General features: G+C 33.5%; 4 protein-coding genes across 5 annotated transcripts; 2 read left to right on the top strand and 2 right to left on the bottom strand.

The window, feature by feature from the left end:
- Positions 1-86: 86 nt before the first annotated feature.
- Positions 87-3,637, bottom strand: LOC105124203 (GTPase-activating protein gyp7-like). Of its 2 annotated transcripts, none has more exons than XM_011024116.1 (5): positions 3,227-3,637; positions 2,327-2,462; positions 2,131-2,180; positions 1,655-1,708; positions 87-1,557 (listed from the first exon to the last, which is right to left on the bottom strand). In XM_011024116.1, the coding sequence occupies exons 1-5, from the start codon at positions 3,523-3,525 to the stop codon at positions 327-329; spliced, it is 1,770 nt and encodes a 589-aa protein (XP_011022418.1). In that variant the 5' UTR covers positions 3,526-3,637; the 3' UTR covers positions 87-326. The 2 variants fall into 2 exon arrangements, with proteins under 2 accessions (XP_011022418.1, XP_011022419.1); XM_011024117.1 differs by having other exon boundaries at positions 2,909-3,315.
- Positions 3,638-10,155: 6,518 nt separating this feature from the next.
- On the top strand, positions 10,156-10,797 carry LOC105124204 (uncharacterized). The gene has a single exon (XM_011024118.1). It carries the CDS (start codon positions 10,229-10,231, stop codon positions 10,703-10,705), a length of 477 nt encoding a protein of 158 aa, XP_011022420.1. The 5' UTR covers positions 10,156-10,228; the 3' UTR covers positions 10,706-10,797.
- A 1,544-nt stretch (positions 10,798-12,341) lies between these two features.
- Positions 12,342-17,330, top strand: LOC105124202 (esterase/lipase/thioesterase family protein). The gene is made up of 8 exons (XM_011024115.1): positions 12,342-12,814; positions 13,580-13,708; positions 13,819-13,950; positions 14,714-14,850; positions 14,931-15,028; positions 15,137-15,231; positions 15,811-15,864; positions 16,910-17,330. The coding sequence occupies exons 1-8, from the start codon at positions 12,356-12,358 to the stop codon at positions 17,123-17,125; spliced, it is 1,320 nt and encodes a 439-aa protein (XP_011022417.1). The 5' UTR covers positions 12,342-12,355; the 3' UTR covers positions 17,126-17,330.
- Positions 17,331-24,717: 7,387 nt separating this feature from the next.
- On the bottom strand, positions 24,718-27,256 carry LOC105124201 (cytochrome P450 78A9-like). The gene is made up of 2 exons (XM_011024114.1): positions 26,200-27,256; positions 24,718-25,588 (listed from the first exon to the last, which is right to left on the bottom strand). The coding sequence occupies exons 1-2, from the start codon at positions 27,169-27,171 to the stop codon at positions 24,965-24,967; spliced, it is 1,596 nt and encodes a 531-aa protein (XP_011022416.1). The 5' UTR covers positions 27,172-27,256; the 3' UTR covers positions 24,718-24,964.

The raw sequence follows: 27,256 nt of genomic DNA, 5'->3' as shown, positions 1-27,256 counted from the left end.
CATAAAGAGGCTAAGCATTGAGCTTAATTGTATGCCCGTATCTTTGGAAACGAAAGATACAAAAACTGCAAAGAAAAGGAGCCAAGTTGAAAAGGAAGATCAAAATGCTAAACTTGCATTGATGCCACTATCAATCACGAAGAGTGCGGGCACAGCATTCAGAATTCCATAATTTACCCCGTTAAACAAATTGCCTTTCAGTTGCTTTTGTTTCAAGCTAGGAGTTGAAGTGATCCGGAGATCCCTTATTTTTGAAGGGATCTGCGCACAGCAACAAGGACAAAATGGAAATCTACGCAGAGCAAGAGAAAAAGGAAGAATTATTCTTAAATCTTGTCGTGCAGGTTGACCACCAAGTCATGTGCGTCATCGAGAAGCTTCCATACATCCAGCTGACCGGCCATGCTATTGCATTCTCTCATGATCTCATCCATACTGCTGTACTTCTCAATAATCAGTTTCCTCCTCTGCAGCACACAAGCTGCTATTGCATAAAGCAGCAAATCATCACTAGGAGGGGCCCTTAGCCTCATCCTCCCCCAGGCAGACTGGGCAATCCCTGCCCGTATTGCTGCCTGGTCCGCCCACATCACCTCCCAGAGGCAGAGTGTTTGATCAAGGTTTAACTCCCTTCTGCAAAGGACTACCACCATTCTGTACACAAAGAAGCAGTCTTCCGCTTGAAGCTTCTCCAGGTGCTTGTAGAGATGGCTATCCTTGCACTTGATTATCTTGGAAACAAGACCCAGTTGCCTCCGGATTCCCACTTCATCGAGACGGAAATTGTGCCGGGCTTTCTTCATGAAGCCCACAAAACACCAGAAGGCTAAAAAATCCTCCTCCATCACTGCAATAATGGGTGAGAGTAAATCGCTCATTCCTTGACAGTAACCAATCTCAGGATCATAAAGTGCATATGCCTCAAGGATAGTGACAAGGCGAGCAGCATGAAAGATCCTGCTTGGCTCCAAGTGATCATAGTCCTGCAACCCTACACTCCCAGCCAATCGCCGTGCCTTCATCCCTGATACTGCTGCTTGAGATGGAGAGTACATTATCCATTCACCATTTGCCCGCACTGCATCAACACGCATGATTCTCTGCCATGTGGCAAAATCCTCATCTTTCTGCAAGTTCAACCTGCTCTTTGTCTCAAAGGGAGAGGAATTCTCCTGAGAAGGCAAATCAAAATCATTTTCACCTATAAATTCAGTTGCAAGAAAAGATTCTGCAATTTCTGGTTCTTCAGAGGAATCGGAATCAGTTGACTCCGTGTCTCCAGCCAAGCCATCTTCATAGGTGACCGCACTCTTATCATCACCTCCTTCCAATATTGATTCAGAGCCCTGAGGAGCTTCATCAGGGAAATCTGAATCCTCAGCAGAAGGTGTCCTCCTGGTACCATTAACATCTTCTAATCCAGGAAAATCCACAACTTGACTCGAGTCCCCGCTAACCTCAGCGCTGCTGATTCCAACAGCTTGCTTGGCCTTAAAACTCCTATCATTGCATCTGAGATGTCTTCTGCACTTTTTCCGTAGATTCTCATATTCTTTTCTGCAGTGCAAATATATATAAGAACCATGATTTCAAGGAATTTGGAAAAGAAAGCATTCATCCATAACTAAAAACTGTACAGGAAGAGTTATGATACCTTTTCTCATCTTGAATGCAATCTCTTTCTTCCTTGGAACTGTTCACATCATAGCTGTTGAAAAGAACTCAAAATCAATACCAAGAGCAGTGCTCATACATCATCACAATAAATGAACACAAAACAAAAAGGAAAAGCTTCCTAGGATGGACAATCAGAAAAATGATAGCGTATAATGCAAGCACACATTCCAAATAGGAAAATTATAAATGTCAAGGACATTGCTATGAGTAAAGCATTTAGCAAATGCGTCGCCAACAATCACATCGTTCCTGGCCTACCTTTCTTGATTTTGCCCAAAAAACTCAATGACAAAATGCACTGATGGAAAGTTGCTACTTTGCTCGGTTATAAATATACCCTCAGAAAGCAAACTCAAGTAAATAAGAGACCTAAATTAAAAAAAATTAAAAAAATAGCTGGTATATAAATACTAAGAAAATCAAATACAAACTGCCACTTAAAACAGAACTTACATTCCAAGGAGAAATGGCCAAACCTCTGGTCTAATACTTGGATCAACACCCTGCATTAGAGTTTAAGAAAAATTAACACTCCTTCAGCAGTTAGAAATACAGAATCAGAAATATAAATAATAACAACAACATAAGACTAAATGAATAACTAAACAAAACAGTGAAAATATCAGTCACAGTAGAGACTGCAACATACCCCACTTCGGGCTTTCTTCAGAAACTTGACACCACCATCACACAATTTCCCATCAGGCATAAATAAACTTTTCCATTGCTTTGGTAAAAGCGCATGTTTTCTTCTCCTACGCGACCAAGGCGATTTAAGACTACCCCTGAACCAAAAAAGAAGAAGAAGAAGAAGAAACAAAAGATCAGTTATTCAATGATAATCATCTACAAAAAAAAAATTCCCAAACCACCGATTACAACTCAAAATTCTTTTTTTCCCATATGGCATCCAAAGATACTATTAACGATTTGCTTCCACTACCTTCTTAAATGGGAGTCTACATTGAACAACTAATTCTATGAGGGACAGTATTCTTCCACGAGGCCTAAACACTTTCGAATTTATTCTTTAATTGCACATCGAAGATTCAAGAACTGTTCCGAAATTCTAATAACAAGACAGCAATAGGCAAGTAAAAGAAACAGGAAGAATAAGAAACTAGCTTGATGAAATAACATAGAGCGCAAAGCTGGTCATTTTTAGACGACTAAGAGATTGGATTTGGGGGGAAAAAACGAAAATTTCACAGAAAGGAATTGAAGAACTCACCGATTAGTAGAAGCTGGTGAGGAGGAAGATGATGGGGACAACGAAGAGGAGGCAACTACTAATAAAACTGATCTCAACAATATCCACGATGACGATGACGATGACGATGACGGTGAGGAGGAGGAGTTTGACGTCGACGAAGATGTGGAAAAAGGAGTATGGCTTCGCCTTAAGGCTCTCATTAACGGTTTCTGTTGCATCAACATCTAAATATATCTATCTAGGGTTTCTTTGGCGGCGGTTAATCTAAGTTTTGAATTAGAGTGTCAAGTATTCGAACACTTGGAGGTTTTTTTATTGTTGACTTTGTTCTTTTACCTACGAGAATAGACGACGGTGGCGGCCAAGGCGATACCGGCCATGGCCGTGACAGCGATGGCTATACCAACATTGGAAGAAGACGTAGCGGAGCCCCATAAACCACCGCCACCGCCACCAACGACCCAGCCGTTCCTCCCTGTCGCAGTGTTTCCGGTGCTAGCTTCGGCGAACACGATCCATTTCCAAAAAGCACCGCCGCCGGCGGAGGAGGAGAAGAGCATCAACAGTGAAATGACGGTGATGACCTTAAGGGATGGTGGTAATAGGAGTCCCGGCTTTTGATTCGATAACACCATCACCAAAGCGAGGAGACTCTTAAGGCCTCAAGGCCTCTCTCTCTCAAAGTGTTTTTTTTTTTTCCTTATTTTATTCTCTCGATATTTTAATTGCTTTTTCAGTGCTCAGCTCTCTTTTTCATGAAAGGAAGTAAATAATTATAGGCAGTGTTTTTATAATCGTTGATTTTTTTTAAAATGTTTTTTATTTAAAGATATATTAAAAAATTATTTTTAACATTAATATATTAAAATAATTTAAAATAAATAAACCAATAAAACAATATAATATCAATAAATAAAAATATAAATATATTAAAATAATTTAAAATAAATAAACCAATAAAACAATATAATATCAATAAATAAAAATATACTCTCTCTCTCTCTGCCAACAAACTCTCTCTACATCTTTCTCTACTTCAACAAACTCTTTATTGGTGTAAAAATGATATTGGTGTTTTGACTTAATATCCAAATATTAGAAAGAAGGACTATCCATTGATGAATTAAAATTAGTCACAGAACTTGAAGATGAGTTTTCATTAGTTTAACATTTTGTTTTGGTATAAAATAAAATAAAATGAAAACCAGCAATTGAAATCAAAGTTGTAAGCTTTTTCCTGTTTATTAATTATAAAGAGCGAATTGGAGGAAGAATCATGGTTGAAACTCCTCATCTGTTTTATTATTTTTTATTAGGTTCTTGAATCTCTTAATTAAGCATATTTAATAAAATAGTGGTTGATAATAGCGAGTGGTGGTGGTGGTTAACGGGTGATGAAAAGTTATGACGGGGTGTTGATAAAATAGTAATTATATTAATAATAAAATGATGTTTAGAGCGGTAGTTATGGCATGGTGGTGTGATGATGACAACTGACAATAATTATAATAATATTATTGAATATTATAGTTTAGTATTGTGAAAATATATTTTCTTCACGAGATTAAAATAAAAGATTGATGGTTAAGTAATCCTTCTTCTTTTTTCCAATTTCCAGGTGTACTTATGAGAGCACGCCAAACCATGATCTATGCTGGTCATTATCACACAAGATTTACAACGATGCTGGCGGGTATAAGACACAGAGGCATGTGCTGGTCTGGTGACTATCACCTGTGGAAGGATCTCATTTGGGGATTTAGGTGGCATCATCACTAGCGAGGACTGCCTGAGAATCATTTTTACCCTCTTGCTGCGTGGACTATACGTGGCATCTGTTTTGCACGAGACAACACTGTTCGATTTAGTGCTTCCATTTTTATTTATGCATGGGTTTGATTTTCTCGCCGGAGCGTTTAACGGAGGACGTCCTCTCCATCCTAAACATGTTAGCAAAAAGAAAAAGGAAGGAAAGATGGAAAACCCAGCATAAAAACTGGAGTCAAAGACAAGTAAGTAATTATGTTCATGGTAGGGCAAAATGAAAGGTGGATTCTAGCACCCATGGCACCACAAAATAGGTGGAGGAAAGGAAGGAGAGAGGCCGTGGGGGAGACAATGACACCCCTTTATGCCGGACCACATGCCTTTGCTTTGCCCTGCACTCCAGTGTAAAAGAAGTCACATGGATGGAGCTTTATTTTTGTTCTTTTCAATATACATCGCATCTAAACATACATTGCTCTTTATATATATATTTGCTAACTTATGCCATCTTATAACATGTTATTCTTAATTATTAAATATTAAGTAAACATTAAGAGCATTTCAATCTCAATAGTGATCATAGATCTAATTATCATAATTACATGTGTTTATTTAGTATTTTAGTATTGTAATAATTGTTATTTCTTAAATTATTTTTTATTTTGAAATGCATTAAATAATATTTATTTATTTATTTATTTTAGTGTCGACCTGAAATGCATTAAATAATATTTATTTATTTTAGTGTCGACTAATCAAAACAATTAAAAATATATATATTATTTTAAAAAAATCAAATTTGTTTTAAAAACTATTTGGTTTTGCGTTCATTGTCAATGTCTTCTAAGAAAAAGAATAAAGAGTTAGGCCACCATCACCCAACGGGTCCACCGGTAGTTATGGGCTGGGCCTACATCTAATCATGATGTTTGCAAAAGTCATTGACCCTGATCCCAGTTTCTAAATATCAAGAATCAACTGAATTTCTATCTGCGAGAGAAATCAACAAGAAAATTTGTCCAACAACGAAGGACACAGACCTGAGAAATCGAAACAAGTTACGTTCACTGCCATGTTTAAAAAGAACAGCTTCGTGTGATGAAGCCAACAGTCAACAGAGTCCCTTGATCACTAGCCTGGCCGGAAAATGAGAAAGAAACTCAAATTCCGTTTATGTTGCCTGAATAACAAGAAAGATGAAACGTAGCTTCTAATGGACTCATGAACTCCACGGTATTGCTTTCAGGCCCTCCCCGTGGCCACTACTCACCAGCCTTCAACCCATTACCTTACGAACATGTGAAGAGCATTTACAGACCTAATTACATTTTGCAGGTGAAATCCTCAAGAATTAGGAGTACAGACTCCAGGTCAGTGGTTGTTGTGGTAGCTTTGATTCAAATGATTATGTTTGGAGTACAATTATGGGCGTTAATGAATATAATTGGTGATGAGAATTTATTTTAATTAAATAAATTATGAGTGGATGTTAAACTAATTTTATATAATTCTTAGTTTTTTTAAATTTAATTCTTGATTTAACGTGGTTAATTGAATATTGATAATAATAGTAATATTTTCTTAGCCATTCAGCTTCTAAAATTTATTATAAAAAAAAGATAAATAAAGAGTTTTTAACTTAAGTTTTTTCATATTTTACATACTTACTATTCCTCGTCTTATTTTTAATATTTTTTATATATATACTTTGATTTTTTTTCTTAAATTTAAAGTTTAAATTCATCTTATTAAAAAAATTTAAGTTACATAATTTTTGGTTCACAATTTTTATTTAAAAATGCTTTTGGACCAAGATACTGTTGTTATAATCTTGGAGGCATATTAAAAACATCATAGTTATAAAAAAAAAAAGAGTAATAAGTTTTTAAGGATAAAACATTTATTATTGATAACAAGGAAAAACTCATTACTTTAAAATGTTTTAATAATCAAGGGCTCTTCTTATTTAATTTAAATATAATTAATTTTATTAATAGTATGCCCACTAAGATTTTTTTTTTATATCAATTAAAAATTTGAATACATGTTTAGCATACATGTTAGTATTCTATTTTTATTTTTGTATGGAAAACATATTTATTATTAGTTATGTTTTTATATACTTATAGTTTTAAATAGGTATAAATTCTATTTTCTTGTTAAATATTTTTTATTTAGTATATTTTTTTTATGGTAAACTAATTATATATATATATATATAGGGTTTTGATTTTTTTTTTAAATTAGAAATTGTTAGTTCTAGTAAAATAATAGTTAGAAGCGTTCAAGGTTAGACATTGAGAATAAAAGATAAGACACTAAACAAAAAGAAAGTAAAAGAAAATCCATACAAATTTTCTCTAAAATACAAAGCTGGGTAATTAAAATTCATGTCCCAATCTGTTATATTTATTTTATTTTTTTATCTGAATCGGATAATACAAATAATATTATTGATTAGTTAATATTTTTTAACACCTATAAGCACAGTCGTAGTCCAATGGGCCCATTTTATTTCTCTGACAAATCGTTCTGGGCTAAAAACGCTCGCTTAACATTACAGGACCCGCTTGGCGGTTCATGAATTGAAGTACTAGACAGCCTTTGCAGCAAGAGATTGCCGAGCTTAAAAGGGCAAGTCTATTAATTCATAATTTAACCTTCAGTTATGGGCCTATTTGACCTTACATAGCTGTTCTGTGCTGTGTTTCGCTATAAAATTATAAATAGTAAACGGTTTAATAATGATTTGTTATGTCATAACATAGTAAGATTATATAAATTATCATCATCATTATATAAATTAAATATTTTTAAGAAACTAATTGAATTGTTTAAGAAATGATTTAAAAAAACATATACATATCATAAAAAATGTAAACACAAAAGAAATAATAATCATATTACATGGTTTTTTTAGAAAATATAACTACTGAATAATTTAATTTAGATGCACAAAAGCTGAATTTTAATACACTTAAATACAACTATTAAAGCTAGTTAATTCTAAAACATTTAAGAATATAAACTCTGTAATTAAATATTAGTTAATCACTGTGTACAACAAAAATGACTGACGTTGTTTAATTTTAAAATATTTAAAAGTCATTTTTATTTTTTCAATAAATAAATAACGTTTCATTTAAAAAAATCACTTTACATGCTTTTGGAGGTGAAGGTTAATATACTTTTAATTAAACCCTTAACCGATATTGACCATGCTTAATTTAATATTTATTTTGTAAGAGAATATTTTCTTTTCTCACCAATATTTTCATATTATCTATTATCTATTTACTTTTTATTTTTATTTTTTTCTATTTCTTGAAACAAAACAAATTGAAAGGACCATGAATACGGTAAAAAGGATCAAATTACAAATGCATTTAAAAACATAGGGACTATTTAATTATTTTTAAAATTATCTTATGAAGCATAGTCGACTTCTTTGCTGCGGGGTAAAGATTTTGACGATGCCATCCTTTTCCCAGACTTGCCCTGCTAACATCACCTGGGAATTTGGTTTTCTTCATCACTGATCTTCCTTGCCAGATTTTGGGATCATCAATTTGCAAGTGGGGAAAAGGTGAAAAAGCAAATGACAGCTGAAAAGCATGGAATAAATTCCGATGAATTAAATGAAACCTTCTTTGCTCGATTGGAAAAATTGAGTCCTTTATTTAGTGATACTCAACCATCCACCCATGAAAGCATAAAGTTAGATTCCTGCAAACTACGGATTGGTCTAGCGGTGGAAGGAGCTTGTCTCTTTCCATTGCACCTGATTTCGAGCCCTAGCGTGCATGCCTGTCACCCCCGCGGTGCCTTACATGCTTACTGGGTTTGCAGGATATTCAGTGGGTCGTGGGGATTAGTCGTGATACGTGCAAGCTGGCCCGGACCCCCCACGTAAAACAAAAAAAAAAAAAAAGTTAGATTCCTAACTATCTAAGTGGTGGCAAAGTGGTAAGAACTTGGAATCAAGGGATTTGCTTTTTCTGTGGTCTTAGATTCAAATCCTTGGTTGTTTATATGATGGCCACTGGAAGCTTATATGGTCGTTAACTTCAGGGCCCGTGGGATTAGTCGTGATGCGCGCAAGCTGACCCGAACACCCACGTTAATCTAAAAAAAAAAAAAAGTTAGATTCCTTTCCGAATCATTTAATTTATATTTTAAATAACTCTAAAGTTTATAAAATTAATATATATATATATATGTATATATAAGTTATAAAATTAATTAAAAGTATTCATATTAATATTAAAATTAATTAAGATATATACAAGTTAATTAAAGTATTCATATTAATATTTTTTTTTAATCAAAGTTTATCAAAGTGAGGATATTTTAAAGAATGTGGTTTATTTGTATTTCAAAAAAATATTGATTTTTTTATTTTAAATTATTTTAATATATTAAAATAAAAAATAAATAAGCATAACATTACACTATTGTCTTTATTTTCTTCAATAAAAAATCAAATTAGACACAGAGCAACACATGAACATTTATGGAATTAAAATAATTTTTTTCTTCCTTCAACTATTAGAGCCCAGAAGTTCATTAGCCCCTGCTGGAGGTTCAATTAATGTTTTTAAAATATAAAAAAGTATTAAGAGTGCAAAGAATTTCTTTATATTATTATTAATCCTAACTAAGTTGGCTAATTTTAAAATATGTAAGACTTGACTTTTATTTAATTTGAATTTTTAATTAAATTATGTGGAAATTGACTTAATTTAAATCAATGAATTTCACGAGTTGAAAAACAATCTTGATAATTAATAAAAACACAATATAATTATTTAAAAAAAATTAAAAATAATAATTTTTTTTAATTATATAAGGAAAATAATATTATAAAAAAATCAAGTTAAACCTAAATTACCTAAGCAAACAAGACAAAATAAAAAAAAATTGTAAAGTTAAATTCTCAAAAATTCTAATTTCAAAAGATAAAATAAAAAAATAAATTTGAAAAAAACTATTCATAACATTTAAAAAAAAAATATGAAACATTTCATAGTAAATAATGGTTTCACATTACTCTTTAATTTTTGTTATTTTATAAAGTTTAATAATATTATTATTTTTTTAAAACTAATTCTTAAGTTACATGAGAAAAAATAAATTATAAGAAAATCAAATTTAATTAAAAAAACTCTAATCACAAAAAAAAAAGATTATCTAGAAAAATATAAAAAGCATAATAATCTAAAAAAAGATACAAAGTAATTTTTTAATCATTCCAATATTAAAAAAATAAAAAAAACAGTTTGGAAAAATCTTAATAAAAAAATTAAATAAAAGAAAAAAATCATGTATTAAAAAAAAGTCAATGTGGGGAAAACTGTAGTAATCTACCCTGTTCTGGAAAGAAAGCTAAGTATTTTTTCCACGTAATTTAGTTTGGTCAACAATAATAATAATTAATGTGATGTGAGTTATTAACAATTAGGTGAACTATAACATCAACCTCCAGCCAACTACACGTCCTTTCCTCTTCATTTATCTATACCCCAACGCCACTTATAAAACTCTAAAACGCACAGCCAATTCTTGATAAAAATGGCAGGCTTGATCAGGTCGAAAGAAGATGAACGTGCAGGGGCAGAAATTGTGTATGGTCCTGAAGAGTGTCATCGCCACTCCATAGAGCTTCTTGAAGAGCTAGGATTCCCTAAAGGTGTCCTCCCTCTGAAAGATCTTGAAGAGTGTGGGAGGGTTAAAGAAACCGGGTTTGTGTGGATGAAACAAAAGGCTCCTTATGAGCACTTCTTTGTTGGATCCAACACAAGAGTAAGTTATGCCACGGAGGTGACTGCTTATGTAGAGAAGTTCAAGATGAAGAAAATGACTGGGATTAAGAGCAAGCAGATGTTCTTATGGGTACCAATATCTGAAATGAGCATCGAAGATCCTTCGAGCAAGAAAATTCTCTTCAAGACTCCAATGGGGATTGGCAAGTCTTTCCCTGTCTCTGCTTTCATGACTGATGAGGAGAAGCAGGAGCAGCAGGAAAAGCTGGAGGAAGTCCATGAATGAAATCTAGTCCATCAATTCTTTTAACTGCTGTAGTCTTTCATTATGTTCATCAATAAACACGCTGCTCTTCAAGTTTCCATGATTTTTTTTCATGTCGTTTCTTACCTCAAGAAAAAAAATCGTATTGTGCGATCTCAGTTATTTCTTTCATGTCGTTTTAATCAATTCTTTAAGTTAATTCAGGGATTGATGAACTTCAAACCAGACTGGGTTTTTCACGGCTGCGCCTTGGGTTATTGGATAGATTTGGTTAAATTAACTACTAGTTGTGAGGTAACGGGACGACACCATGAGCTTTCTTACAAAAACAAGTCTTAGAATATAGGACCTTTGATATCCAAGTTAATAAACATAGGAAGACAATCCTACACGAGAGCAAAAGGTGTGAGAGAAAGAGCACGAGGTGTGAGGAGATGGTCATGATTGTGAATAGGTGCTCAAGTGATCACGGTATGAGGAGGTGCTTACGGTGTTAAGAAGTTGTGGCCAAGCGGTGTTAACTAGAAAGTGATGGTGATAAGAGGCAGTAATGATCACGAAGTGGTAGCGATCATAACGTGCTGAACAGTAGGCGGCGGTGATCGGGACTCGGGAGGTAGCACTGACAAGAGGTGGTAGTTATCATGAAATGAAAGTGACCAGAAGGTGGCAATAACCATGAGGTGGTGTCCAGGAGAGCGAGGAGTGGCGAATGAACCTTGAGATTGTTCTTCAATGGTTTTAATCTAAACTGTTTAGACCCAAAATATTAAAATATTTATAAACCTTGGCTATATAATAGACTTATCTCATTGAGATTAGTATAATGATGGAAAGTTGCCTTATAGTAATAAGTAGAGAAAAATGAGTTGTTGGTCATTGTTTCATTGGTAAAGAAGTTAATGTTTGTTTTTGATCATGGTGGCTCCTTATGCTATTAATGGAGAGGTTCGTGGCTAATAAGTGCTATTTTATGGCAAGAAAAGATAGGGTATCATACTAAGGAGGCAAGTTGAGAAGAGTGAGCTTGTTAGTTAGTATTGTGATGTATGCTGGTAGCTGGGAATAATTGGTCAAGGTCGAAAAGCATGGCGGACAACCAGCTTGGGCTTGATTAGAGTATCTTCGATGGGTGTGAAAGTTAAATATTAAAAAATATTATTTTAATTCTTTCATGCTTATTTTATGCATTTCCAAAAAAAAAAACATAAAATACTAAAATATATTTTCTCTATGCTATTTTAATATATTTTTTAAAAAAATCAAAACCAATAAAATAAGATTACTAAAAAAATAAATCAATTAATTATAATAATATAGAAAAAAAATATCAAATTTATTAAAAAAATTATACACTTGTTTTTCACTCGAATATAATTAACTTTTCAAATGATTTTTTTATTGGACTATATATATAATAAAAAAAGTTATATTTATATCATTTTAATAACAAAAATAAACATTTTTTTTTAAAAAAACATAATAATCTCGTACAAAATAAAAATAAATTATAAAACTCCCTAAACCAAAACTGAACAGATAAAAATACTTATTTCTTAAAAAAAAAAAAATACTCTTGCATAACTAAAAGGGTAAACTTCGAAAATTGATTATATATGTTTTCCCCACCTATAATCTCAACCACTCAATTTGAATATTCTGTCCCATCCAATGACACCTGCTCCTCTGCATCGCTCACCATACAGTCCACCTTCAACAAGCTCCCATTTAACCACCAAAATGGCCAAACTCTCTTTAACCCCCATATCCACACTCATCTCCCCTGTCCGTCGCCACCGTCGACCGCACTCCTCCCTCCAACCCGCCGCCGCCGCCACCAACACCATGCCTGACCAGCACACTCCCCACCCTTCCCTCGAGATAATCGGTGGCGCGCGTGACCTCTTTCTTCCAGCCTTCAATTCTTTGCACCGTCCTTACACTCCTTTCCCTCTTCTCGGAAATAACCGTCACGTCGAAACCATTTTTGCTTCATTCTTTCGTGCCACCCCTGATGCCAGGCTTACACGTGAGTGCCTCCGTACAAAAGATGATGGTACTGTCGCTCTTGATTGGGTCTCCGGTGACCACCAAATCTTGCCACCAAATTCTCCTGTTCTCATTTTACTGGTCTGTGTGAATTTATTATCAAGCTTCTTAAACTGTGTTTTTAATTTTTCTGTGGATAGATTTTCTGGATAGATTCTGTTTATGTATACCAGCAGTTGCCTTTTTTAGCTTATAATTGATGACGAGGTGAGAAGTTCGTGATTTTTTTTTTGACCTTTTGATATAATCATCAAAACCATCAGAAAACATTCGAACAAAAAACTGAAAAGTCACATTAAAAATCACTTTGAAATGCAGTTCAAAAACATTATCAAACGCAATCCTAGTGTGTTCAAAGACACCGAGAAATTAAAGCATTGATAATTTCCGAACAGATGTTTCAAACATTGTCAACCGGTACCTTTTCAACAGTCTTACTAAAAATATTGATAAAGGCACCGACTAGAACAATCAAATTTATTTGTTTTTGTTGGCATGACTCTGTCATTTGGTCACTATCTCGGAACAATAAAGGTAGATATAGAAGAGAAAGAAGGGACATGTCTGCATGTCTATAAATTCACTCCAAAATTGTCTCAAGCATAGATTTGTTTTTATGTCTTTGTCTTTGTCTCAGTCTCAGTCTCTCCACCCAAAACACACCTCTTTTGCATCTTTCTTTTCTGTTATGGGATATTAACAAGACGCAACCTAAGTCTACGTAGTAAGGGCGTTATGCACGTTATAGATTGGTAGCAAAAGGAAATAAAGGTTTATATATATATATGTGTGTGTGTGTGTGTGTGTGTGTATTAAGAGAGTTGTTTGGATTTGGTTATAATGCAGCCAGGATTAACAGGAGGGAGTGAGGATTCATATGTAAGGCATATGTTAATTAAAGCAAGAAATAAAGGGTGGCGTGTTGTTGTTTTTAATAGCAGAGGATGTGGAAACAGCCCTGTCACTACTCCTCAGGTACATTTCATGTGATTATTGTATTAATCTCTAGTTGATTTTGGTATCAGAATAAAGGAGTTGGTTTCAGTATGTGATCATTTTTACCAAGTAAAGGACTGATGATGCAGTTCTATTCGGCTTCGTTTATAGGAGATATGCATGAAGTGGTGGCACATGTTGGGACTAGATATCCAAATGCTAATTTGTATGCTGTTGGGTGGTCTCTTGGTGCCAACATTCTTGTCAATTATTTGGCTCAGGTAAGTATCATTGCTTGTTGCTTTATTTAGTTTAACGACTTCACTGGAAATGTTAATTTAGTCTTTAAAATATCCGCGCGGCGATAATGTTTATTTCTTGCTAGAGAATATGGTGATGCATATTGTTTTAGTATTTACATATTTTCTGCTCGTTCCAACCAATCGACACCTTTCAAGTCCGTGGAACTTTTATGGAAAAGATGCTGTAATCCTCTTCTAACTCAGAAAAAAAACTGTTAAAGTTGAAGGTTTTAGTATAAGGTATGAAAAGTATTTGACTTGAGATAGCCATCAAGAACTGGAATGTTGAGATTATTACTTTTGATGTAGATGTGGAAACATAGGAACCAATGTGAAACGGGTGCATCCATTGGAAGTTGGGGAGGGCATTTATTGAGTACAAGTGATGCTTGAGATGGTTTGGCCATATCCAACATAGATCCATGGACACATTCAATGAAGGAAACAGAACTATTGGAGCTGATTCCAACTAGTTTGAGATTGAAGTTTAGTTGAGTTGTGATGGGTTACTTTAGGCATTATCGGGGCGTCGAGGTCGAGTTCAGTTTAAGCTTTAAACTAAATTTTTCTGCGTGCTGAATATTTTTTCTGTTACGTTGAATTATGATATATAAATTTACTTTATGTTGATGATGTATTCATAAGGACCGGCTATTTTATTTTAGCTTCCTTTTCCTCTTCCATATTCTTGCACTACTGCATTTATTTATTTATTTTATTTTTCATTGTTTATTGCTTGCAGGAACCTCAAACAATAACTGGGGCTGTATCATTGTGTAATCCTTTCAATTTGGTCATTGCAGATGAGGATTTCCGTAAGGGCTTTAATGTTGTTTATGACAAAGCTCTCACAAATGCTCTGCGTAAAATTCTTAAGAAGTAATTCTGCAATAAAGTTCTTCCATCTCACAGCCAATATTTCTTCTTAGAGATGGTATCATAATCTCCTTTTTGTGCAGTCATGCTATTCTCTTTGAAGATATGGGTGGTGAATATAATATACCTTTGGCTGCCAATGCCAAGTCTGTCAGGGAGTTTGATGAAGGACTAACCCGAGGTAGATGCTCCTTGTAGAAGCAATTCTTCCCTTTTCTTTTATGATGGTTGTGTTGGAGATTATTATGGTATGCCATCAGCTCACACAACTTTTAACTTCACTGGGCAGTTTCATTTGGTTTCAAGTCGGTGGATGACTACTACTCTAATTCATGCAGTTCAGATTCCATAAAACACGTTCGCACACCTTTGCTTTGCATACAGGTATGCATCTGTGCCAATTTTGCAGATTACATGAACATCTTGTCTGATACTGTGCTGTAGAGAATTAATTGGGCATTGAAGTTTTGGTCATATTTTGTTGCTGAAGCCGTGGTCGAGCTACATTGATATGTGATATTTTTGGAACTTCTGTCTTGTCTTGTCTATACCAACTAGGCTCCTTGTATGACTGCTTATTTAGTTCCAGGTGAAGGATTTGCTGGGAGTGTGGATGTTTCTCTAACATATACTCACAATCTTACTTACCTGAAGCAATTGAGGACTTGACTTTTGGTTGTTTTTATTCACTATAAGGAGCTGAAAGCATTGTAATTCCCATGATACATCGAAGATTTTTTAGGAAAATAGATTTGCATGCATTGACTTGCGTCCCTTCTTTGATACTTGGATTTCAGAAAGTTGTGAAATTGTATTCAGATTTGGCTCAGCTTTGGATTTACTTGTAATTAATTTGCAGGCTGCCAATGATTGTGATCCTTCTTTGATATTTGGATTTCAGAAAGTTGTGAAATTGTATTCAGATTTGGCTCAGATTTGGATTTAGTTGTAATTGATTTGCAGGCCGCCAATGATCCAATTGCTCCAGCCCGGGGAATTCCTTTTGAAGATATCAAGGTATGCAGCGCTCTGTCCCTAGAAGTCATGTAGTGTTCTTATCCCCCTATCTTGTATCCTTCTATATCCCTGCCTTTCTGGATAGCTATTTGTGCTGTTTTTTACTTCTGCATAACCAGGTAAGGTACTCTGGTTCTACTAATTACTTTTAGCTTCATCAAGAGTCACAATTGTTAGCACACTATAATAAATTCATTATTTCTGCATGTGTTCTTTACCTGATCCAGTGATATTCTTCAATGGTCACCCCTTGTCTTCATCCACCATTTTTCATCTTTGTTAATTGTTTTATATGCCAATTTAAAATTAGAAGTCATGATACCTAAAATAACCACTGTTTGATTTTCTTCATCTTGACGTTCCTTCCCAAATGGTTTATCCTTTTTTTAGTAAGTATACAAAGACCATTTTTAGATGGGAATTTAATTTTAGGTTGGGAATAATGTTGATCCTTCCTACATCTATAAAAATTTAAATTTGGTCCAGAATAAATTTTTGTAGTATTTTTAAGCAAGTTATCAAATATCTTGTCCGAATTGTTTGACTTGAAATGCTTTAGGAACTCTCTCGTTGGTCCTCAAGCTTCGAAGTTTACTAAAAATAGCCAGCTTGTGGCATGCCCCCAACTTCGCTGATTTTGGGTATTTTCGCTTATTAACACCATTTGAGAAAAATATTAGCCAAGTAACGTAAGTATAAAAAGTTAATAGTGAAATAACACAGTTTGTTACATGTTGTATACATGTACCAATGCTATTTCGCTTGTTATTTTGCCTAAACATTTTTAAAAGGTGTTAATTTTTTTTTAAAAAAAAATTCTTTATGGTGCTATTTGAGTGGTACAGGGCAGCTCAGGATTTTCTAGTTAACTGAATACTTTCTACCATAGTCTGCATTCACTTTCTACAACAATGTCATTGAACCATAAACCGCCCAATTGATCACCACCAGGGCAAACCTAAATGTTCTTTGATTCGTTGTGCATCCAATCATTTTGTCATCTCTCCCGTCCCCTTTTAAACAAGTGCATGGCTTGCTGTCACAGGAAAATCCAAATTGTTTGCTCATCGTGACACCCAAAGGTGGCCATCTAGGGTGGATTGCTGGTAGTGAAGCTCCACTTGGGGCTCCTTGGACTGATACAATAGTGATGGATTTCCTAGAATATCTACAAAGTGGTGCTTGTAAAGCCCCGGCATCGCATAGCGGCACAAAAGGCGTGCAACACTCTACCGAGGCCATGCATCACCTAAAAGTATAGCCCAGCAAACAGGACACATGCATGCTATCCAACAGCTGTTATTTGTTGGCTATCGAACCATTTTCAGTATACAATTGGAAATATAAAAATTCGATTATTTGAACTTTCTGATATCTCAGACTGTTGCATTCTCAGATCATGAATCTGTGATATTTATATGCCTCCTAAAAATGACAACTAAATTTTATCACATCTCGTGTTTCTTTAATGGCATCTCCGCATTTCTTTTTCTTCGGTTAATGAGGAAATTTCCTGTCATTAGAGTAAATCATCACTTGCACAGAACAAACTCACTGAGCTGCTATTCACCTTCATCAAAGAGACCTAACAAAAAATTGGAAATCGGTTCAGATTTTTGTTGTCTCCACTCACTATTAGATGTTCAATTCAAGTCTCAACTTTCTGTGGCACTCTAAGCTACAAGCCCACAAAAGTTGTTTTGCATCTTATCCTTTGCCTTTCATAATGCAGGAACTACACTGCGCTATTGTCATCGCTCTTGCTCATGACCTTGCTTGGGAGCAATAGCTTCTTGTTTAAGAATTTAAATTTTGGTCTCTAGTTTTCTTCTTCTTCTTTCTTTTGAAAACCACGTTTTAATCCTTCCAACTCTAAGTTTGTTGCTAAACTTGAAATGATTACCATATAGTAAGTTAGTTCTCTTCACTGATAACGTTTGCATAAATAAATAAGCAGTGAGTACACAAAAAAATAAACGAAAGTTAAAATCACAAACGAGGATTATGAGTGTTTTAAGGAATGCTGAGATTGTTCTAAATAAATAAATAAATATGGAGTGAGCAGATACATAAATAAATAAACAAAAACAAAAAATATTGTCTTGCCATATGCCAACGGGATCGAATGGAGGTTTTCTAAAAACTCACTTGATGTATAGATATAGTAATACAGCTAACTGCCGCAGACATTCTGACCAACGCTGGCGCAACGCGGAAGGCGTGTGATGAGCAATGCCATGCTTGTTTTTTAGGTGAAGATGTTGTGGAATTTGGCTAATTTACTTGCCATAAAAGGGGGAAAAAGTCTCTAACTTGTGGCAATGGAATTTGAAAAGTGTACCGTTGAGTGGTAATTCTTCTTTTCATTTTGAAAAAAAGAAGGAATGCGAATCAAAATTTGAGGGGATTTTTTTAGGCTTACAAATATATCTTTTAAATGAAAAGGATATAATTTACTGAAGTAATGGAATCTTTCCTGTCGTGAAAGATGAGCATGCCAACTTTACCAATTATTCAGACCATACATTTTTCTTAATATTTTTTTATGGTTTTGTTTTTGACATTTCAAAAAGATGTTCTTATATTTGAGTTTGATATTTCCTTCTGTTTCTCATGTGATTGTTTGTGTGATGTGTCCCTTATCTTGTTTCTTTGCGGATCGGATTTTTCTCTCCTCTTCTGCTTCGAAAACAAGTGATGTTTTGGAGGGCTATGAGAGGCAGGCTACCGATGGTCCACATATGCTAGTAGGTTTAGCACACGGTTGACACGACTGATTCCAACAATAGCCATATTCTGGTGTCTTCCAAAAAGCAAGAATTATTGCCAATGCATCAATGGAATATCCTCAAGTGCTGTCTGTAGTCCAGCCAAACTGGTGAATTCAATGATGGATCTTCAGCAAGGAGCCTAATGAATACCAAGGTTGCCTTTGAATTGTCAGAGAGGATTCCTCATGCCTTGCTCTGGTAGTAGCACTACTAGTGAAAGGAACAGGCACTTGCCGTCATTTCACCAGGATTGGTGAGAATGTCTACGGGATTCGTTGGCACTTCGGCCCAGAAATGGAGCCAATTTGAAAAGGCTTTTTCAGAACAGCAAGATTCAGGTTATACAAATTAAAATTCAGTGTTTGATGACATGCATTTGTTAGTTGTAAGGCTAATATATCAATATAGTAACAATCTGTCCTGGATATATAAGAGTATTGGACCAAGCACAGGCATCGAACAGAGGATGGTGAACTGGGGGGCAGGTACTAAATAACAAGAGGCCGTCGATTTTCTATAGATTATAGGTTTTAATTCGGAGCAAAAAAGCTTGCATTATCTCCGAAGAACATAAGGAATCCACTAAGATTTAGTTGTTGGTACCAGATGGAGACATGCACAAACAGGTGTCATATAAACATCTACATCTACACATTGTAGAAGCATCTCCCCAAAAAATTAAGTTTCGTAAGAAAATCTTAGCTCAATCTTGAAAGCAGAAACGTACACACTACACAGAGATATCTGTATGTGATTGAACGTTGAAGCAAACCAATAAGACATGGGGTGTTCAAGCTAGACGTTTGGATTCTTCATGTAGTTCATAGGCATAGGACTTGTTCATATTAGGACTGATAAATACTGATAGGGGCTTGACAATATAACTACAGATACAGTGGAACATAACTAGATCACACCTTTGTTTTGGGCCAACTATGGTCGGAGTTCCTCCCATGTAATGGAACTTTCACCGAGCAGTATCAATGTCCTTCAGCCCACCTGTTTTCACGTGCTATCAGCTACGTGTTTATGAGATTGTGATCATCTTATTTAAGGTGATCAGGAGGGTCCAGAAAAGGATCTCAAGACAAAAGATAGCTATTGTTTGTTATAGATATCAAGATCATATTGTTGGACCATGTACAGCCAAGAAAAAAATCAGTCTTTTCTTTCGAGTGGGATAAGGAAATTAATTTTATTAATACTATTTTGTTGGGAAGATAATTAGAATGTCATTTCAAGGATTTGATACGGAACATTTAATTTGTGTGGTGTAAAAGAGTGAATATATATGAGAGGAATTTTTTTTAAATTTTTTTTAATTAAAAAACATTTTTAAAAAATCATAAACAACATAATATATTCATTTCTAGTCTTAAATTAGGATAAGAAATAACAAATTAACCCGGATAAAAAAGTTTCAGCCTTGATTTACTTTTTACCTATAACATGAATGATAAAAAACTTTTCAATGATATTTTTTTATTAAATAAAATTTATTAACAATAAAATCAATTTTTTAATTGTTAAAATGCAACTAACCGATAATTTTTTCTATATTTTCTTGAATTTAAAAGATTGAAATGTTAACAACATAAAATTTTAAACCAAAATTAAAATTTTAAAACTAAAAGAACTAAAAAAGAAATCAATGGAAAATATGTGGACTAATAAATATTTTTTCATAAGAATTTGAGATTGATTAAGCATTTTTTTCTGATTGTTAATTTCATCTTTTTTTTTTAATGGTGTTCTTGTAATACACATTCAAAGTACATCTAATTAAATTTACCCTCAATCAAGCATTAAAATATGGTAAAAATATTAAAATCTAAATAATATGAAAAGAGAAGAAACACTCAACTCATGAAACACTACAAACAACACTTGCAAGATGCAATTGAAAAAAAAGTTTGGTAATTGAAATGAAAAAAATTATTATTGAAATTTATAATGAATTGTAAAAGAGTTTATGTGTCATCCAAAATAAAACCACCCTCAATTTAGTTTGTTTATATATATATATATATATAGAACATGGGCACTTGTAGGAAGGAGATTAAAAAAAACTAAAATTAGTATGTAATAAACAGTCTTGAGATAGTGTTTTTTTTTTTTTTTAAGATAAATAAAATTAGTATGTAATAAACAGTCTTGAGATGGTGTTTTTTTTTTAAGATAAATGAGCGGTCCAAGGCTCACAAAAACAAATCAAATATCATAAAAAATGATATCAGCGATGACATAAAACATAAATGATATAGTAAAACAAATACAAAAACATGTAGTTATGATAGTTAGAACTATGTTTGCTCAATTATTTGGACTGAGGAAGATTGAGCTCTATCATGTGGGTTTTGATCTTTTAGAGGTTGACAAATACACTCACTTAATTATGGTTCATGATTTTGATTGTAAGGGGATGCATGTAGGCTAGTAAGTGATCTTATTTAATTGTTATTTATGATTTGTTTTTGTTTTAATGATTATTGGAGACATGATCATTATCATAAAAGGATATCTTGCATTCAAGGATTCCACTCAATCTAGCATGTTGTTGGTATTGTAAATACACATAATTAATGATTAATCATAAAAACATAAATGAATCTAACACCCTCCCTTTCTTTAAATAGATTAATTAAATATATTTAATATTAAATGAAGGAAATTAGTCTATAAAATGCATAAAAGAATATGTCATATTTATCATTAGGAGTAGTGTTGGTATAATAGAGGAACCTATAACAACAAAAAAACAAACAAATTCCCATAAAATATAAAAAAAGAAGGATTTAATTTTTTTTTAGTAAAATAACATACTTTTAATTTGTCATCTTAACATGTTGCGCTTCACAAAATAAACTCAACATGTTTTTGTTGGCGGGGACTCGAGTTGCTGTTGCTGTTGCTGTTGAAGTTTTTCTCTCTATTTTATTTCCCAAGAAAATGGACATTCCTCTTCAAGCCAGCAGGAGGATCAAAAGACCCTACAAGAAAGTGATGAGGTACAAGGAATGCCTTGAAAACCATGCAGCAACGTCTATTTGCGGGAAAGCAAAAGACGGTTGTGGTGAGTTCATACCTGGGGAGGAAGAAGGCATCCTTGAGGCCCTCAAGTGCTCAACCTAATTTTAATTTTAATTCATGTTGTGATTTTTAATTGTAATATTAATTAATTATTATGATTTAAAAACACGGCATTTAATATATATTGTGATTCTAAACCACAAGAAATAAAAATATATTATTTTGTTATTTTTTTTTTGTTGTGATGTTAATTTACCTATTTCTTAAAATTTATGTGCGGATTACCGAATTTATCCAAGAAAGAAAGTAAGAAAAAACTCAAGATACCAAATGTTATTTATCATGTATGGAAAATTCTTTTGAAAAACTCTATGTTTATTTGATTGCAAAAATATTCAAACTTTTATTGAATAGAATTCCAGGAGACTATTTATGCAATACGAGATTTACTATTACTAACTCGTATCAATTTTTTTACATATAAATTACTCTCTCGCTAATACAGGTGCACAACTAGTTAATAGAATAATTACATATAAATTCTTTATTTCTATTATTAATCTTAGTCCATTTAAAGTGACAATGTATTGTGGATCAAGACTGATATATGTTCTTGCCCTCGACAATAGAATATAAAAAAGAATGAATTGAGGATAAAATAGTTTTTTTATAATATTATTAAATTGAATAAGATAAATCAGTCTCTTTACATTTTGCTTTTTGCACGATGGAATTATTTACTTACCCTTGGAATCAAAGAAAATTTAACTAGAGGTCAAAGGCATATCTTTTCATCCTTTGTTGCATAATGATTACTTTAATACTCTTGAATTTATATTTTATTGAACTTGCATTAGAAGTGTTTTCATCATTCACTATGGCTTTTTTGTAAATAACAAATAAAATTAGGGATAATTACATCTTTTAATATACATGAAATATATTTTAAAAGAACACATGGCTTGCACATACCAGTAAATAGAAGGAGCCAATACTATTCTTGCGACATATACAAACTTTTTTATTGGTCAATTATCACCTTTCAAAGTTATTTTAAAATTATTTTTAAAAAAATGCATCAAGATCTTGTCAATAGTGGGGTGTATGTCACCACTGATCAGTAGCGTGGTTTCATTTTTCTTCTCTTCTCTTTTATTTTGTAAAATACGAAAAATTCATTTCATTTGTTTTTTATATATAATTTCATCATTGTTTTTTTATTGCTATATATATATTTTAAAAATATTTCGTGGGTTATCTTTTTTCTTCAATTTCATTACTTATTATTTGATTTTATTTGTTTTTATATCAAATTTGATCATTATTTTTTTATTACTAAGTATTTTGCTTTATATCAAATTTGATCATTATTTTTTTATTGCTAAGTATTTTGTTTTTTTTAATCTTATGTAGATTAATTTTTTCTTCAATTTCATCTCTTGATATTTGATTTTATTTAATTTTTATATCAAATTTGGTCCTTATTCTTTTGATTGCTATTTTTTTCTTTTGTATGTTAGTTTTTTTCTTCAATTTTATCCTATATCATCTGACTTCATTTAATTTTTATATCAAATTTTGATCATCATATTTTTATTGCTATTTATTTTGATTTTCTTAATCTTTTGTAGATTACTTTTTCCCCTACAATATCATCCCTCATCATTTTGTTCTCAATCTTTTAAATCTATTTGTTTCTTTTTTATCCTTTTCTTAATTGATTGTTTTTTAATTTTTTTCCATCAACATTGGGTCTATTTTTATGTCAGATGTTGTATCTTTTTTTTATTGTTATTTATTTTGTTTTACATTCTTTTTTATTCCACCCAATTTCATCCCTTATTATTTTGTGATTGAGAATTTTACTTCTTTATTTTTTAGGGTTTATTTTCTATAGATTTAGTCTCGGGCTCATGATTAGGGTCATGGGTTGACTTTGAATTTTTTTTCATCCTTTACTAATTTTTATGTTTTATATCTCATCCTTCAATGTTTGATATATTGAAAATTGATTTTTATGCTTTTTTTTCCCATGAGATTATCTCTATCATATGTCTATGATCACAAAGTCAATGAATTAAATTGAGTTGAATCAATTTTTTTATTTTTTAAATTATTTTTTCAGTTTCATCATTTAATATTGAGTTGGTTGATAATTGAACTTTGTTATTTTATTCAATTTTCTTTCGACAAGGTGACCTTAGTATCACGATCAGGTCACAGATTTAGCATACTAACCTAGATGGGCTCGGGTTTTTTATACATTTTTTCTTTGCTATTTTTTTTTCAATTTCTTTATTTTTTTGCATTTTTTATTTAAGTTTTTTGAAATTATTCAAGCCTATTTAATCTAATCAAGTCAATGACCTGAGTCTTGATTTGTTTTTGCTTATTTGAAAATACTCATGTCGCCTTAACACCTTTTTGTTATGATGGAAAGAATTTCAGCTTGAGACACTATATGGGCCACCTATCTAGCATAAAACTATTTATTGAGATTTATTTATAAGCATTTTTTTTATTGATATTATTCTTTAATATAGATTAGCCTAGTGTATAAAAGCATTAATGATCAAATAATCTGAGTTATTTGATCTCATTGAAACAAATTATAAAAATTAATTTTTAATCAATTAAATTTTAAAAAATAAAATTAAAAAAAAAAGATCAAACAGAAAAAAAAAAACTCAAGTCGACCTAATTAACTAGTTAAATTTATGATCCTGTTAATTAGATTATAGTAATTTTGTAAAAAATAAATTAAAAAAATATAAAGTCCAATATATAATGATATTTTAATAATATTATAATAAATAATATTTTAATATTTTACGAGAAGAAGTGGAATAACACATTCATGGAGAGTACAATTTTGTTTTTGTTGTTGTTAATTAAGATGTTTGTAATTCATCTAGAATTATGAATACTGTGAATGATTTGTCAGAAGCTAATACGCAGAGTATTGAAAATGAAAAAAGAAGATCGAATTGTGAAGAGTGCCCATTTATATATTAGTCGTTAGTGCGCCATTGAAATGAATCTTGAATGCTCCTGATTAATTTATGCATCAATGCCATTTATCATCTTCCTCCGTTAGCCTAGCAAAGGAAAAGGCTGGATATTATTTCTTCATCATCCACCGAAAGCACACACACATCAATCCTAACAAGCAAATACCCGAACCATAATTACCTACATATATAGGCTATGAAGGGTCTATCTACAACTGAGTGAACGCGCATCACATCATAACATTTCTGCATCCATTTCCAAGCGAATCGGACGACGATGCTCGATGATTATCTTCTCCTTGGATTCACCTTGGCCGTGAGTGGTTTGGCCATTTCACAAGACAACCTCAACACTTCAGAGAGGTCCACCGGCTCATGGCCACACCGCACCCACTCAAACTCATGCAACAAACTCCCAACCCAGAAGCTAACGGTGGCCAAACCCAGTGTCCTTCCCGGGCAAGTCCTACGACCCGACCCGAATGGAGCCAGCCTGAGGTCAGACCCTGACACAGAGAACTCCACGTCAGCAGTGACTTCCTTGCTCAAAAATCTCTCTGGCGAGAACTTTAGTGGGTCCACCCAAACTTGCGGGTCCCTTGTTATGGCCCACATATTAACCATAGCTGTGGTCCCCGCTGGCACATCATATCCATCAACATCAGTGTCCGTGATCGCTAAACGCGCCCATGACAAGAGTGGCCCCGGGGGGTGTAACCTTAGAACCTCTTTCACAACCGCCGGCAGGTAAACCATCGATTGTATGTCTGCTTCCATCAGCGGCCTTGATCTTCCCGCAACTTGATCAAGCTCATCATGCACTTTTGATTGGATATCAGGGTGAAGTATCATCCTCGCTAGTATCCACTCTATTAGAACTGCCACTGTATCTGTTCCTCTAAAAATCATCTCCTACATTATCAGACGATGTAATTAAAGAAATTAATTAATGAAAGAGCACGCATAGCGATACGGTAGGATCGACAATTAAATCCAAGAAAAGAAAGGAAGGAATATAAGCAGCTTGCAAATTCAGCTAAGATTCCACTTTCGATTCCTTTCTTTGCCCTATATATATATATATATATATATATAAAAACAACCAACATCATCGAGGGCAAATAAAAAAAAGCATCACGCGAGAGAAAACACATAAGAAATATATATAAATGAAAAGTGATGTGGATTTTATTGGTTGACACAACAATTCTGATAAATATAAAGAGGAACACTCAATGACTCGAATCTTGTGGTGCTACGGTAACATCACAGAATATATATTCATGTAAAAACTAGTCAAGTCTTGATCCATATGAAAACAATATTAATGTCTTGCATCTACATATAAGCCGCTCTGATACTGCATCACCACACAGCATATAATCTCTTGTTCGCAGATATGCCACTCATGTATGATACTAGCATTTCTCTATGTAAATCAGAATCTATTAAATTTGACAATATATATATATATATATACATGCATCAAGAAATAAAATTTTTGAGGCAAGTTTTTTGCTTACCCAAAGAACAGCAACTATGTCATGGACTGATAACTTGTCCGGTCCGTGAAGAGAGAGCAGAACATCAACAAAGTCATTTCTTCTTTGGCCACTTTGGTCCTCTCTATGTTCTTGAATAATCCGGTTCACAAACCGGTTCACTTTAGGAACCAAATTGGAGCACCTGAACCTGATTTTTTGAAGGTCTAAATTTGCAAGCCAAGGTAGATGATCAGACCAATTAAGCTTCCCTAGAAGATCATAACCTTCATCAACAAGTCCTCCAAGTTCCTCAATTTCATTATTTGATGTGCCTAGATCATATTTACGACCGAAAACTGAGCACATCATGTTGTTCAGTGAAGCTTTCCTCAGTATGTCTCGAACACGAAAGTAATCTCCACCTTGACATGCTATTATTGATACCATTTGAGAAGCAATATCGAGTCTCTGTGGCTCTGTAGAGCTGATTTGTTTAGGACAAAGAAGATGGGTGGCTGCAATTCTCCTTAGAGTTCTCCAATAAACCCCATAGGGAGCAAAACCAATAGCTCTATTAAACATGAGCTTATAAGCAGACTCTTTAACTGGACGATCAGCAAATACTGAACTGTTCAAGATGTCTTTGGCTACATCAGGATTGCATGTGATAATAACCCTAGTCTCTCCCATGCTAAAAGCCATGAGTCTTTTAGCTTTGATAGTCTTGGCTGCAGCAGCAAGCTTGTGGTGAGCCAAGTTTACCATGAGGGTCATGCTTCCTATCACTGGAAACCCTCTAGGTCCCGGAATCATCTTGGCTTTCGAGCAGGTTCCTCTTTTGAGCCAATACTTGCCCCAGGCGGGGCCTCCAGGGTAAACCCAGTAGCACAAAGCAATGGCTAGCCAAGCCAGGAAAAGATAAAGAAGAAGGAAGATGGGGTCTTGAAAAGAAAAGGCTTTGCATTTGGAAACTAGAGCCAATACCCAAAAGCTATCTATTTGTGTTTCCATGGAGACAAGGAAAAGGCTGAAAACTTGAGTTTTTCAAGAGTGTGAGTTTATTGTGGGTTTCCTCTTTTGGGTTAAACGATGAAGT

Source organism: Populus euphratica, unplaced genomic scaffold (assembly GCF_000495115.2).
Source record: "Populus euphratica unplaced genomic scaffold, PopEup_1.0 scaffold4.1, whole genome shotgun sequence".
NCBI lineage: Eukaryota > Viridiplantae > Streptophyta > Magnoliopsida > Malpighiales > Salicaceae > Populus > Populus euphratica.
The sequence above is the reverse complement of the archived record's forward strand: the minus strand, read 5'-3'. Positions and strand labels throughout refer to the sequence as shown.